The sequence below is a fragment of the Propithecus coquereli genome, unplaced genomic scaffold (genome assembly GCF_000956105.1).
Source record: "Propithecus coquereli isolate 6110/MARCELLA unplaced genomic scaffold, Pcoq_1.0 Scaffold126, whole genome shotgun sequence".
Classification (NCBI taxonomy): Eukaryota; Metazoa; Chordata; class Mammalia; order Primates; family Indriidae; genus Propithecus; species Propithecus coquereli.
In genome coordinates this window covers 4,941,274-4,955,230 of record NW_012136747.1, presented here as the reverse complement: position 1 = coordinate 4,955,230, position 13,957 = coordinate 4,941,274, and the positions used below count along the sequence as shown (strand labels likewise).

General features: G+C 47.1%; 1 protein-coding gene and 1 pseudogene across 2 annotated transcripts in view; both read left to right on the top strand.

The window, feature by feature from the left end:
• Positions 1-4,473, top strand: part of EIF3L (eukaryotic translation initiation factor 3, subunit L) — a 26,293-nt gene extending 21,820 nt beyond the window's left edge. Inside the window, exons 12-13 of the mRNA XM_012638004.1 lie at positions 2,863-2,943; positions 4,260-4,473. Of these exons, the coding sequence (XP_012493458.1) occupies positions 2,863-2,943; positions 4,260-4,298 (120 nt within the window). The 3' untranslated portion in view covers positions 4,299-4,473. The remainder of the gene's footprint in view (positions 1-2,862; positions 2,944-4,259) is intronic.
• A 6,842-nt stretch (positions 4,474-11,315) lies between these two features.
• Positions 11,316-13,360, top strand: LOC105805165 (annotated as a pseudogene). The gene is made up of 2 exons (XR_001137196.1): positions 11,316-11,329; positions 12,637-13,360. The product of XR_001137196.1 is annotated as a 60S ribosomal protein L7-like (transcript).
• Positions 13,361-13,957: the final 597 nt, after the last annotated feature.

Sequence of the window (13,957 nt, the reverse complement as noted above, 5' to 3'; positions counted from 1 at the left end):
GCCACCACGCCTGGCTGATTTTTCTACTTTTAGTAGAGACAGGGTCTCCCTCTTGCTGAGGCTGGGATTTCTTTTGATTGGTCATCCTATACCTTATTAATCTCTTTACCTCTGTCTATTTTTTGCTTCCCCCATTTTTTTTTTTAACTTGTGGTGTGGTGTTTTGTTATATGCTTGGTTATTTTTTACTACATAGGGTTCATTGTCCTTGGAAAACTATTTATTGGCATTCCTTCAGGCCTAGGAAGAATGTTCATTCCTCTAGAGGTGATATGCTTTTGCCTCTTTAAGGTGCTTTGGGATATTTTTGGTCTGAGATCACCATAAACTGAGCTTACAGCTTTGAGGTCCCCTGGACCACCCAGGGGACAAGCCCAGGCTGCAGACTGTTAAAAGAGTCATCTTGTGTTTGTTTGTAAGGTCTCTGGGATGGGTCGCTTTTATAGCTATCCCCGTACTTGGCAGGATTTGCTTGGAGTGGAGAGTGGGATGGCAGTTCACTTCTGGTTCTCCTCTGGCTTGAGGATGAAGTCCTTTGGGATCCCAGCATTACAACGAGGATCTTCTGTTAGACTGCCCTGGCCTTGGTTTGTCCCTCAACACAAATTTTCTAGGATCAGCAAAATGTCCTTGTGGCAGAGGCGGCTTTTGTCCTTTGCTTAGAATGGTTTCTGTTTTCCTTTAAGTAGTCTTTTTACTTTTATTCTCTTGTTAGCTCTTTGATGCTATAAGGAAAATTTAAAAAATATCCTGTATTTTTAGTTTTAAAGTGTACAATTCAGTGATTATTAGTATGTTCAAAATGTTTTTCAACTATCACCCCTATCTAATTCTAAAACATTTCCATCCCCCAAAAAGGAAACACCCTACCCAACAGCAGTCACTTCTAATTCCCCCATCCCCTGGCAAACCACTTTCTGTCTCTCTGCATTTGACATTTCATGTAAATAGAATCATATATTATGTGGCCTTTTGTGTTTGGTTTCTTTCACTGAGCATGTTTTCAAGTTTCATCCACGTTGCAGCATATGTCAGTACTTTTATTCTTTGTATGGCTGAATAATATCCCATTGTATGAATACACCACATTTTGTTTATCCATTCATTAGTTTTGGCCATTTGAGTTTTTTTCACTTTTTGGCTATTATGAATAATGATGCTATGAATATTCATGTGTAAGTTTTTCTGTGAACGTATGTTTGTTTGTTTGTTTGTTTTTGAGAGAGTCTCACTGTGTCCCCGTGGCTAGAGCACAGTGGCGTCATCCTAGCTCACAGCAACCTCAAACTCCTGGGCTCAAGTGATCCTCCTACCCCAACCTCTGGAGTAGCTGGGGCTACGGGTGCACATCACCAGGCCTGATTAACCTTTCTATTTTTAATAGGGACGGGGTCTCACTCTTGATTAGGCTGGTCTCGAACTCCTGAGCGCAAGAGATCCTCCCGCCTCGACCTCCCAGAGTGCTGGGATTATAGGCTTCAGCTACTGTGCCCAGCCAAGTTTTTGTGTGAATGTATGTTTTTAATTCTGAGATATATATCTAGTTGAGGAATTGCCAGATCAGTTTGGGTAGTTTGTTTTTGAAAGCTCCTCTTGCTTTTTCTTCATTTAGAGTTTATAGCTTTTGGAAGCCTTGGTGTTTGGCAGAATTTAGCTATCCCTGACACGAACAGACTTGCCAAAGGAAAAATATGTCAACAGTGGAAGTTTTTTGATGTTTTAAATCATTCTTTTAAAAATGAAACAAAACTATCCTACTTATACAGGATCACGTCAGCTACGTGCGTGCAGTCCTTTGGAGTTTACTCTCAGTGCCTGACATATACACATTCTTTGGCAATATCAGTGAAGTGCTACATCCCTCTGTTGTCTCTTAGTGACCCAGCCTAACTAATCTCAACTATCTGAATGGTTTCAAAAAACATTTCTGCCAAGAATTGACAATTTGGTTATTAGAAGTGAAATTTTGCTTTGAGATTATATTAAGGTTAAGTTAATAATATGTTTCTGATTTTAAAGTCCCTATATCAAAATTTTTTTAATTGCATATTTTTATTATTGGTCCTCTGTTGTATTACTAGTTCAGGTTTGTCTTTGGCAAAATGCTTCCTGTTTTTTGTTTGTTTGTTTTACTTTTCATCCTTAACTTGAAAAAAATCCTATCAAAGAGATTTCAAAAGTTCTTGGGGTTGGGTACAGTGGCTCACACCTATAATCCTAGCACTTTTGGAGGCTGAGTCAGGAGGATCACTTGAGGCCAGGAGTTGGACTCTAGCCTGAGTAAGAGTGAGACCCTGTCTCTATAAAAAATAGAAAAATGAGCTGGGTATCATGGTGCATGCCTGTGGCTCAGGGGTTTGAGATTACACTGAGCTATCATGATGGGACTGCATTCTAGCCTGGGCAACAGAGCAAGACCCTGTCTCAAAAAAGGAAAAAAGAAAGTTCTTGGGTCTTAAGCTAGAGTATGTAGAGATTTTATAAGTAAAATGATGTTCAGTATATTTTGAGCTAAAAATAAAATCAGACTGGACTGATTTGCCAGTCTTACCAACAGTGTGTGAGAATAAAAACCATTTTTATTGCCAAAAGATTCATGTTCATTGAAAAAGACTAGAAAAGAACAAATAAACGATTTGATAAGAAAATAAAAACAGCTATTTAGAAAGAGTAAGCTACTATTAACTGATAACGCTTTTCCAGTGGGCCTTTTTCCCTCCTTTGCTTTAAAAAGCAGTGTAGGGAATTATCTCACACTCAGTGTCCTTATTATTTACAAGTCCATAAGTGGGTCATGGATTAGATGACCCTGCTCCTTCCTTCCACCTTGCTGCTCTTCTCTTACTGTGCTTTTCCCCACAGGACATGATCCACATCGCAGACACCAAAGTTGCCAGGCGCTATGGGGATTTCTTTATCCGCCAGATCCACAAATTTGAAGAGGTGAGAGGTCCAAGAGAGTTTGTTGGCTGGGGATAGGTTAGGAACTGAGTGGGGAGTTTTAACATTTTTATTTCTGATTTCTATTTTTAAGAAAGCCTGAAAGTGACCCTTCAAGTTTCAGACTTAAAGCTAGACTGGCTGGCTACTTGGGGTTTGGGGGTTGGGGTTGGGCCTATAGGAATCGCTGTGTCAGCCTTTTCTGCAGCATCTTTTTCCAAGATCTCTGTCTCGGGTGGCCAGCTCTCCTCTCCCTCCCTGGTATTTCCTAATATGGGTGGATTCACTGCCTGCTCTTACCCGTCCCTCCCCATTTGGCACTGTTCTCCAGCTTAGACAGGTCTGACCAGTTCTAGCAGGCTGGAGGACAGGAAGCTCTGTTCTGACAGACTCGGTGCATCCCTCATCTTTCCCTGGGAGAGGTCTTGTGGGTCAGCCAAACACTGGAAGGGTGTGGCTCTCTTTCTGTGGCCACCACTGGAACCACTGTGTCTCAGTGCTGTGGGTCCTCCAGCAGAGGTCAGACTCCTGCAGGATCATAACACAGCCCCAGTGTTTTTTTTTTTTTTTTTGAGACAGAGTCTCACTCTTTTGCCCGGGCTGGGGTGCCGTGGCATCAGCCTAGCTCACAGCAACCTCAAACTCCTGGGCTCAAGCGATCCTCCTGCCTCAGCCTCCCGAGTAGCTGGGACTACAGGCATGCGCCACCATGCCCGGCTAATTTATTCTATATATTTTTAGTTGGCCGATTAATTTCTTTCTATTTTTAGTAGAGACGGGATCTCGCTCTTGCTCAGGCTGGTCTCGAACTCCTGAGCTCAAACAATCTGCCTGCCTCGGCCTCCCAGAGTGCTAGGATTACAGGCGTGAGCCACTGCGCCCGGCCCCCAGTGTTCTTTTTACTTGCTAGCTGTGCAGGGCACATCTGTCAGGTTGGTGGGCTGGGGCTGTCTTCTCACAAGGATCCTGTTCCTTGTGAAAGGAGAAAGCCAAATCCGATTTTTCCTCTAACTGGACTAGTAACCTTGGCAAGTCGAGCTGCTCTGTGTCCCTTTCCGGTCTATAAAATGGGTAGAGCAGTGTAGGGTGTGGGTTTGTTGAGTGTGAAAGGCAGATGGAATAACAATCTGCGTGAACTGTAGGGGGCCGTGTGAATGTCAGGGCTTTACACACACATAGTGGATCCCCACACCTACATCAGGGACTCCCCTCCCTGGCTTCAGAGGGGCAGCTGGGAGTCTGACCTAGTGATCACACACACTGTATGAAAAGGATTGGGGGAAACCCCATCTCAATCTTTGTTTTTCTTTCTCTTCCAGCTTAATCGAACCCTGAAGAAGATGGGACAGAGACCCTGAGAACAGTCACTCTCACATTTGTCAGGAAGCTGTTTTGATATAGGTGGGAAATGTTTTTGCCACCATGAAATCTTTACCTACATCAGGCGTTAGCCTGTGAACTGAGTTGAAATTTATTCAAATTAAGGACTGAAATATTTTAAGTAGATCTTAGTAAAGGATCTTTGAAGCCAGATTTGTCATCTCATTATTGTAGGGATTAATCTGTGGGTTGTGGCAGCATCATTTCCTGTGTGTCATGTTTTCGCGATGTGTCAGTTATCAATGTTTAAATTTAATTCTTTAATCCCTTGTGTTCTTAAGTCACTATACAATTTATAAGACGTTTTCACATTTCCTGTCTTATTTGCACCTCACAAGAATCCTGTGAGCTTTAAATAACGTGCCATAATTTGAATGACATATTAGTGGCAGTGCTGGGCCTGGGAAGAAACTACTTAGCATCTCCTACTGCTGGGAACTGTCCAAAAAGGTATCCATGTCCACTGCTCACAGCTTGGGTTTGGTAGTTCCCCATCTCAATGATGAGGAAATGGACCCCGGGGTAATTAAATGACTCGATCCAGGTCACATAGCTATTAAAAAAGCCCAAGACCTGTAGTCCCAACTACTTTGGAGGCTGAGGCAGGAGGATTGACTGAGACCAGAAGTTTGAGGTGTCTTGCCGTGTTTCTCAGGCTGGTCTTGAATTCCTTGCCTCAAGTGATTCACCTGTGTCAAAGTGCTGGGATTACAAGCGTGAGCCACCACCCCCGGCCTCCAGTTGACTTGATAGTTACTTTACTATTGAATGCTATAGTGAGTTGAATGGTGGTTTCCAAGCTATGTCCACATCCTAATCCCTGGAGCTTTCAGTGTGACCTTATTTGAAAAAAGGACTTTAGGATTATAAATTAAAGATCTCAAGATGAGATCATCTTGGATTATCCAGGTGGGCCCTAAATCCAGGGACAACTGTCCTTATGAGAGAGACACCGTATAAAAAAGTTAGCCAGGTGTAGTGGTGCATGCTTATAATTGTAGCTACTCAGAGGGCCCGGGAATTGGAGGTTATAGTGAGCCATGATTGCGCCACTGCACTCAGCGAGACCCTGTCTCAACAAAGAGAGACACTGAGGAGAGACAGGGAGGAGAAGGCCTTGTGAAGACAGGCAGACGTTGGCGTTATACAGCCATAAGCTAAAGAATGTGCAGAGTCGCCAGAAACGGGAAGAGGCAAGAAACAATTCTTCCCTAGAGCTGACACCTTGATTTTGGCCTTTTGGCTTCTGGAACTAAGGAAGAATGTGTTGTTGTAAGCTACCAAGTTTGTGGTGGTTTGTTACAGCAGCCCCAGGAATCTAATGCTGTGCCTCCTGTGTGTCAGGCACATTGTAGGATTTTATGCACAGAAGACTGGGTCCTTTTTCTACAAGCAAACCAGCCAGGCACTGCTAGGCAAACGGGAAATCAAAGTGGGGGAAAAAACCAAATCCCCATCCTTGTAGGGCTCAAATTCTAGCGGATGGAGACAGGTGATAAGCCATATTTAGTGTGTTGGATGGAATTGTGTTATGGAGGAAAATCAAGGGCAGGAGTTACTATTAATATCTTGAATAGAATAGAGAGCACGCTGATTGTGCCGGGCGTAGTGTAATCCCAGCACTTTGAGGCAAGCGAATCACTTGAAGCAAGGAGTTCAAGACCATCTCACTTGATGGGAGGTGGGAGGATTGCTTGAGCTCAGGAGTTCGAGACCAGCCTGAGCAAGAGTAAGACCCCATCTCTACTAAAAATGGTAAAAATTAGCCAGGTGTGGTGGTACACACCTGTAGTCCCAGCTACTCGGGAGGCTGAGGCAGGAGGATCACTTGAGCCCAGGAATTTAAGGTTGCTGTGAGCTAGGCTGACCCCACGGCACTCTAACCTGGGTGACAGACTCTGTCTCAAAAAAAAAAAAAAAAAAGACACACACTGATTGGTGTCATTTGATCGGAGACCTGAAGGGGGCAAGGAGGCAGATGTTCAGATCTGGGGCAAGAGCTCTCCAGGCAGAGGAAACTGCAAGTGCAAAGGCCTTGAGGCCAGAGCCTGTCTTGTGTGTGGAGGCAATGTAGTAGGAAGGCCATGTGGAGAAGGGAAGGAGGAGGAGTGGTCAGAGACTGGGGGAGGCTCCAGGTCATACGCAGGGCCTTGTAGATGACTGTAAGGACTGTGACTTTTGAGTGAGGTAGAAAGCCATTCTTCACCAAAAGTTACAAAACTTGTCTAAGTTCCCAGACTTCAGGGGTAGAGCCAGGATTTGAACCCTGATTAGCCCTGAATTAGGCTAAAGCCTGTACTATCTCTGGGATACCATGCTAGAACTCAGCCCCACCTCCCAAAGGCATTAAAAACAAAAGCAGCCACTCTGTTAATGTGTAATAAGTCCAAACCTTAGTAGAGCTCTTGGTCGTTTTCCAACCCCTCATCTGTTACTTTGTTAAAGCCTAATGAGTGGCCGAGTCGGGATCTGCCAGGTGCTTTGATGGCCTGGCCAGTGCCAGCCAGGGCTCCTCACACCCACTGCCTGGCTACCACCTGGTTCCCTGGCAGTAGGGAGGGTGCCATGGGTTGATTCCTCCTGAAGAACGTCTCGTGCTGTACCCCACCAGCTCTGACGTTGGCAATGGTGGCTCATAGGAATTCAGAACTGCCTGAGCAGCCTCCGGAGGTAATTTGTTTTGAATTCAACAGCAGAGTTGCATAGTTCATGTCATAGTTCTCCATCATTAAAATTATGCCAGGTCAAAATGTGTCGTGTCTAACACAGCCTCTTGGCACTCTTCTTGCTTTGCCAGGAGACAAGCCATCCCAGGAGCCCAGGGTCACACAGACCCAGTGTGCGAGTGCCTAGCTCAGGGCTGTCTGCCAGCGGCTTGGTCCAGGCTCAGCAGCAGTGCTGGGCAGCCAGCAGCCTGTGAGTGGGGCAGGCATAGCTGGACTCTGCCTGGCACCGCTGGAGGAATGTGGGGCATTCAGCAGCTGTGGCCATTTTTGCAGGATTTTTATTCCATCTTGCCCAGAGGAAGCAGGTTCATGATACTCCCATGCATAACAAGAGCAAGGGTTTTGTTGCCAGGGAATGGGGAGCTCTGGGTGGTACCAGTTACCAGAAGTTTCTGCATCAGCAAGAGAAGGCAGCATAGCAGCATGTGGGCTTGGGCTCCCTCAGACCTGGGTTTGAGTCCTGACTGCCACATACTAACTGTGTGGTTATGGGCTAAGTTACTTAACTCTCATCGTCTCTCTTTTCTCATCTATAAAATGAGGGTAGCACCTGCCTCGGGATTGTTCTGTGGATTAAATTGTATCACGTTCTTAGCAAAGCACCTGGCCATAGCGTGTGACTAGGAAATGAAGGCCGTTATTAGGTGGCCGTGACCTTGGCGATCAAAGCCATACATTATAGAAGCGGAAAGGTCATGTGTGGAACAGCCTGGCTACCTAGTGGTAGAGCTGGGACTCAGCCTCCAGACTCCACCCAGGGGCTTTCTCTACTGCTTCCTCCTCCATGGACCAAAGGGAGGGCCTGTGTGGAGACGTGCAGAGGCCGGTTCATAGAAGCTGAGTCACTTGTCCAGAGCAGCCCAGCCTCGGAGGAGCTGGGCCTCATGCACAGCGGCAGCAGCAGGCGTGGGGAGAAGCGGGAGAATTCCAGAGAGATTGGGGAGGCTACAGAGGACAGGACTTGGCAGTTGAGCAGATGTAGGGGTTGCAGGGGAGGCAGATGCCCAGTTCTGTGGCTTTGACAGCTGGGTGATGGTGAAGCCGTCCTCTGAGAATGGGGGCGGTGGCTGGAGCAGGTTTGGAACCGCAGGCAGGTGGTTAGGGAACTGGGTTCCAACAAGAATTTGAGGAGCCTGTGGGACATCCAGTTGGAAGGGCCCAGGGCATGACAGTTTGGACAGAGGCAGTGAATAGCTGGGGCTGGATCTTTAGACTCCAGGTTCCTTTGCACACAATCCCTTACCCCCCATCTTTCTCATACACTGGACTGTGAACCCAAAATGGGGCTTTTTCTCCCAGGACAGCCTTGACCCTGCCTGGCTCCTGGCTGTCTCCTCAGCTGCAAAATGAAGCAGTGGGACCAGCTGTAGTCTGAGGGCTGCAGCCCTGCCATTCTGGAATTCTGGGTAAACCCTGGGATCTAAATGGGCCAGGAGGCCCATGAACAGCCAGGCAGCAGTTGGGAGCAATGACCTTTGCAGTAAAGAGATTTTGTTGACGGAATGATGAGTGCAGGAGGAAGTAAGTGAGTGAGGACGGAATGATACAGTATCAGTGCATGACCAAGTGGTGTCTGGATTGTAGCAGCCTAGATGATTAACTGATGCGTGGACACTCCAGCGCAACCGTAGGCCAGCAAAAACCGTGGCTGTGCCCCGCTGGCTCTTCCCAACAGCGGCCTCCCAACCCTGGCCTGCCCTGCAGACTGGAGATGGGCTGGCGTGTGCTGTGGCCGGCGTAAGGAGCTGGCCTCCAGTGTGGGGGAAGGGCATCAAGTAGAGGCTGAGAGGGAGGCAGGGGACAGGCCAGTGTGAAGGTCCAAAGCCTGACCAGAAATTTCCTGAGATTTTCTAGAAGAGCAGTATGGGAAGCAGCAACTTGTCTTAATTCCCGGGGCTTCACATTCCTATCAAGCCTGCAGCTGAAAAACCAGGCTTTTCCTGATTTCTGGCCCCACCCGGCTTTATCCAGCCACTTGATCAAGGTACTTCCCTCTCCCCCTACCCTGACATTTTCCCCTGGGGCCAGCAGATCCTGGGAGGGTGGACTTCTCCACTCTCTGGTCATAGTTGGGAAGGGGAGGACATAAGTTCACATCCTGACACTGCCCCTGAAAACTAGGAGATTTCAGACACGGAGCTTAACTTCTCTGAGCCCTGCTTCCTCATCAGTCAAGTGGAGGGAATCATTCTCCTCCGACCTGGGCCTTTCAAAATATCAGCATATAAAACTAGGGAGTGTGATATGGGTGTTTGGTATTACTCATATCTGTCCCAAATGTGTTGGTATTGTGTCACCTGGGGAGGAGATAGGCCTTATCTAACCTCTGTTCTGTTTAGAGGAAAAAGCAATTCACTCCCAGAGCTTTGACAGAAAAGTCTCATTTCCTGCTCTGATAGGAAGAGCTGCCTTGCTCACAGCACTGTGTAGAGTTGAGTAGCTGGGAGACAAACAGGCCTTTTCCGGTGTCTGACAGCCCCTCCCTTGTCACTCAGTCCTCAGAGGAGAGGTGACCTTCCTGTGTCAGGAAGGCTCAGAAACTGTTTGCTACTGTGCCTGACTTTGACTTGCAGAGCAGGCCAGGTTGATACTGGGGGGTTGTAAGACTCCCAGGGACGTCCCCCAAACCTACAGCCAAAGTATGAACAGTGGGCTTGCTATGCAGACCCAATTCTAAGTCAGGTCCTATAGTCTCTCCCTCCCTCTCTTCCTGGCAAATTGCTGCCCCTGGGCTCCTCCTATAGAGCAACAGGAGCCCAACTGTCAATGGGCAGCACCCAAACATCGACCCTGCCAACCTGCTGGCAAAATCCCAGTACCAATAATATTTGTTGCATTTGAAGGGGAGATGGGACGTCCTGGGACAGCCAAGGCTGGAGGCCCTGGGGACTTTCTGCCCAGGGTTGGCCTTCGGCATGGTGGGTCAGGGCCTCAGTGCAGCCAGGGCTTCCGGGAGGGCTGTTGCTCACCCAACTCACAGGATGATAAAAACAAAGGAATATATAGTGAAAACCAGGCATGCAGTGGTGAACGGGACACAGTCAATGCCTGCCTCCATATACCAGAAGGAAGTTCTTTGTGAAGTCAGCTAGACTGAGACCCAACTGCACCTTTTAACAGCTGTGTGGCTTCGAGCTTGCTGTTGAACCTCTCAGAGCCTCGTCTTCATCAGTAAACAGGGATGATGTGATAGTCCCCAGCTCATAGAGTTGAGGAATCAACGAGATAATGCACCTTAATGTGAACAACAAACACGATGTCTAGAGTATGGTTAGTGCTCAGCAAAGTTTAAATAACTGATGAAGGATCTCATAGTCCAATGGAGAGAGAGACATATACACTAATACGTGCCACCTCTACCATGCAGCCTTCAGGGATGTCCCCCAGTCCCTGGCGGGAGGTGACAGGTTCCTTCTGGAAGCCCTGTAGCACTTTGCCCATCTCTCCATCATATCCCTTGTCTTTCTGGGATTGTTTACATATTTGTCTTCCACACTAGTCTGCCAGTCCCTCCAGGGCGGGCCTGTGGAAATTCCTTTCTGACATCACAGAAGTATCCCCCCTAGGTCTCATCTAATTCTGAGGGTGGGATTCTGTGAGACCTGGAGTGTGGCTTCTGTCTGGGCCGATCAGGGAAGACTTCAGGGAGGCGGTGATGTCTGAGCTAGATCATAAAGCGTGTGTACAATTTGGAGCAGCAGTAGGCATTTGAGGGGCAGCTAAAAGTGGGGAGACTGGCAGTCTGAGACCTCAGCAGCCAGTGGCACAGGAGTGTGGGTCCAAAGGATGGGGCCTGGTCCCAGCTCCGCTTGTAAGTGCCTCTACAACCCTGAGCAAACACCTCCCCTCCCTGGGCTCCAGCCTCTCAGTACACTGAGGGGGCTTTGCCAGGTAAGGGGCTTTGCCACGTCGGATGATTCACTGGCTTCTTTGACCTTCCGCTCCTGGGACAGTCCCAGATGACAAGTATAAGTATTTCCCAGCTCAGAGAGCACCCTCCCAATGACAGGCAGCACAGTCCTCTCTGTTTTGGAGGGTGGTTCAGTTTTGGGGGGGTAAGGAGGTGAGTCCACTTGCCCAGCCCCAGGAGCATTTTCCAGAATGTGTATATGTCAGGGCAGGATGGTCTGTGGAGAAAGGCTTGGAACAGCCGCCTATCCTCATGCATAGCTGGGATTCCAGGAGACCCAAGCCTCACCCAGGCCGGCAGGGGTCGGGGCTCAGGGTGCTGTCCTGGCATGCTCAGGGCATTCCTCTGGCCCAGCAAGCATGGAGGAGACCGGGTGAAGCAGCTGCTGCTCCAGCCACCAGCGCCTCCCACGCGCCTTCCACTGCCCCCAGGCGCAGCTCCTGAGGTCTCACAATGCTTCTATTGTCCACGGCTCTGCCAGGCTGCCCCCCCAGGCGGCCTGGGCAGGGCTCTGATCCCTGGGGCACGGCCTGGGTGGAAAAGCAGAGTGGTCAGAACCATGAATACAGCCATGGGACTTGGAAAGTCCTAGCCAAAGAATCCTAGAATCTGACAGTCAGAGGCGCTCAGAAAAATGAAATTCTAGAATTAGAAGACCACAGGTGCTCAGGCTCCAGACTGCCCAGTTCATAGTCCCACTCCCTCATCTCATTTTATTTTTTTCATTATAAAAAGTTATTCTTGCTCCACCCTGATTTACCCAGATTTCTCATCTTTCCAGTGACCTGCCCATGGCCCTCGTGTTATGTGGGCAAATTTTTTCTTGCCCACTTGGGGCTGGTTGTGTTTTAAAATTAGAGCCTGAGTTCTTTCTAGTGACATTAATTTAACTGCAAACAGCATTGTGTTCACATGAGAAAATTAAAATGATTTTTTTTAGAATGTTCAAATCTATTTATTTAAATCGACAGATAAAACTGTATGTATTCATCATGTACAATGTGATGTTTTGAAGTATGTGTACATTGTGGAATGGTTAAATCTAGCTAATTAACATGTATTATCTCACATAGTTATTATTTTTATGGCAAGAACACTTAAAATTTACTCTCTTAGAGATTTTCAAGAATACATTGGTCACCTTGTGATACAATAGATCTCTTGAACTTATTCTGCTAACCGAAATTTTGTATCCTTTGACCAAAATCTCCCCAACCACCCTGACCAACCGAAAACACCAGCCTCTGGTAACCACATTCTACTTTCTATTTCTATGAGATCAATTTTTTTAGATACCACATATGAGTGAGAAAAATGATTTTTTTTTAAGACAGGGTCTCACTCTGTTGCCCAGGCTAGAGTGCAGTGGTGTCATTGTAGCTCACAGCAATCTCAAACTCCTGGGCTCTAGCGATCCTTCTGCCTCAGCCTCCCAAGGAGCTGGGACTACACGCACATGCCACCACACCTGGCTTTTTTTTTTTTTTTTAAAGAGGTGGTCTTGCTGTGTTGCCCAGGCTGGTCTCAAACACTTGGGCTCGAGTGATCCTCCCACCTTGGCTGGGGTTACAGGTGTGAACCACCACCCCCAGCCAAAAAATGATTTTTTAAAGTGAGTGGTGAATACTAAAACCATAGCAGTCCTCATTTCCGGCTGGAACCATGGAGGGTGTCGACTAGAGAGAAGAAAAAGAAGGTTCCTGCTGTGCCAGAAACCCTTAAGAAAAAGCGAAGGAATTTCGCAGAGCTGAAGATCAAACGCCTGAGAAAGAAGTTTGCCCAAAAGATGCTTCGAAAGGCAAGGAGGAAGCTTACCTATGAAAAAGCTAAGCATTATCATAGGAATACAGGCAGATGTACAGAACCAAGATTCGAATGGCTAGGATGGCAAGAAAAGCTGGCAACTTGCACCTGCAGCACCCAAGTTGGCATTTGTCATCAGGATCAGAGGTGTCATTGGTGTGAACCCAAAGGTTTGAAAGGTGTTGCAGCTTCTTCGCCTTCACCAGATCTTCAGTGGAACCTTGTTAAGCTCAACAAGCCTTCGGTTAACATGCTGAGGATTGTAGAAGCATATATTGCATGGGGGACCCAAACCTGAAGTCAATAAATGAACTGATCGACAAGCGTGGTTATGGCAAGATCAGTAGGAAGCAAGCTGCGTTGACAGATAACGCTTTGGTTGCTCGGTCTCTGGGTAAATGCGGCACCATCTGCAGGGAGGATCTGATTCGTGAGATCTATGCTGTTGGGAAACGCCTTAAAGCAGCAAATAACTTCCTGTGGCCCTTTGAGTTATCATCTCCACCAGGTGGAATGAAGAAAAAGAGAACCCATTATTGGAAGGTGGAGATGCTGGCCCAGGAAAGACCACATTAACAGGCATAGTAGAAGAATGAACTAAGGTCTCTACCATGATTATTTTTCGTAATCTGGTCAGTTAATAAACAGTGACTGCTTTCAAATTGAAAAAAAAAAAAAACACAGCAGGAGTTTAAAAATAAATTAGTGACAAATAGTATATGATTCCACTTATGTGAGGTCTCTAGAGTAGTCAAATTTATAGAGACAGAAATCAGAATTGGGTTTGCCAGGGGCTGGGGTGGGTGGGATATGGGGAGTTTAATGGGTATAGAGTTTCAGTTGGGGGAGATGAAAAAGTTCCAGAGATGGATGGCGGTGATGGTTGCACAACAATGTGAATTCACTCTGCCACCAAACTGTACACCTAAAAATGGCTAAAATTGCAAATTTTATGTTATGCATATTTTACTACATTAAAAAAATGCTTACTTAAAAAAGAAAAAAGTTAGGGCCAACTGTGGTGGTGCACACCTATAATCCCAGCTACTCGGGAGGCTGAGGTGAGAGGATCACTTGAGCCCAGGAGTTCGAGGCTGCAGTGAACTAGCTATGATGTGCCCTTGCACCCCGGCCTGGGCAACAGAGGGAGATCTCGTCTCTTAAAAATAAATAAATAGGCCGGGCACGGTGGCTCACG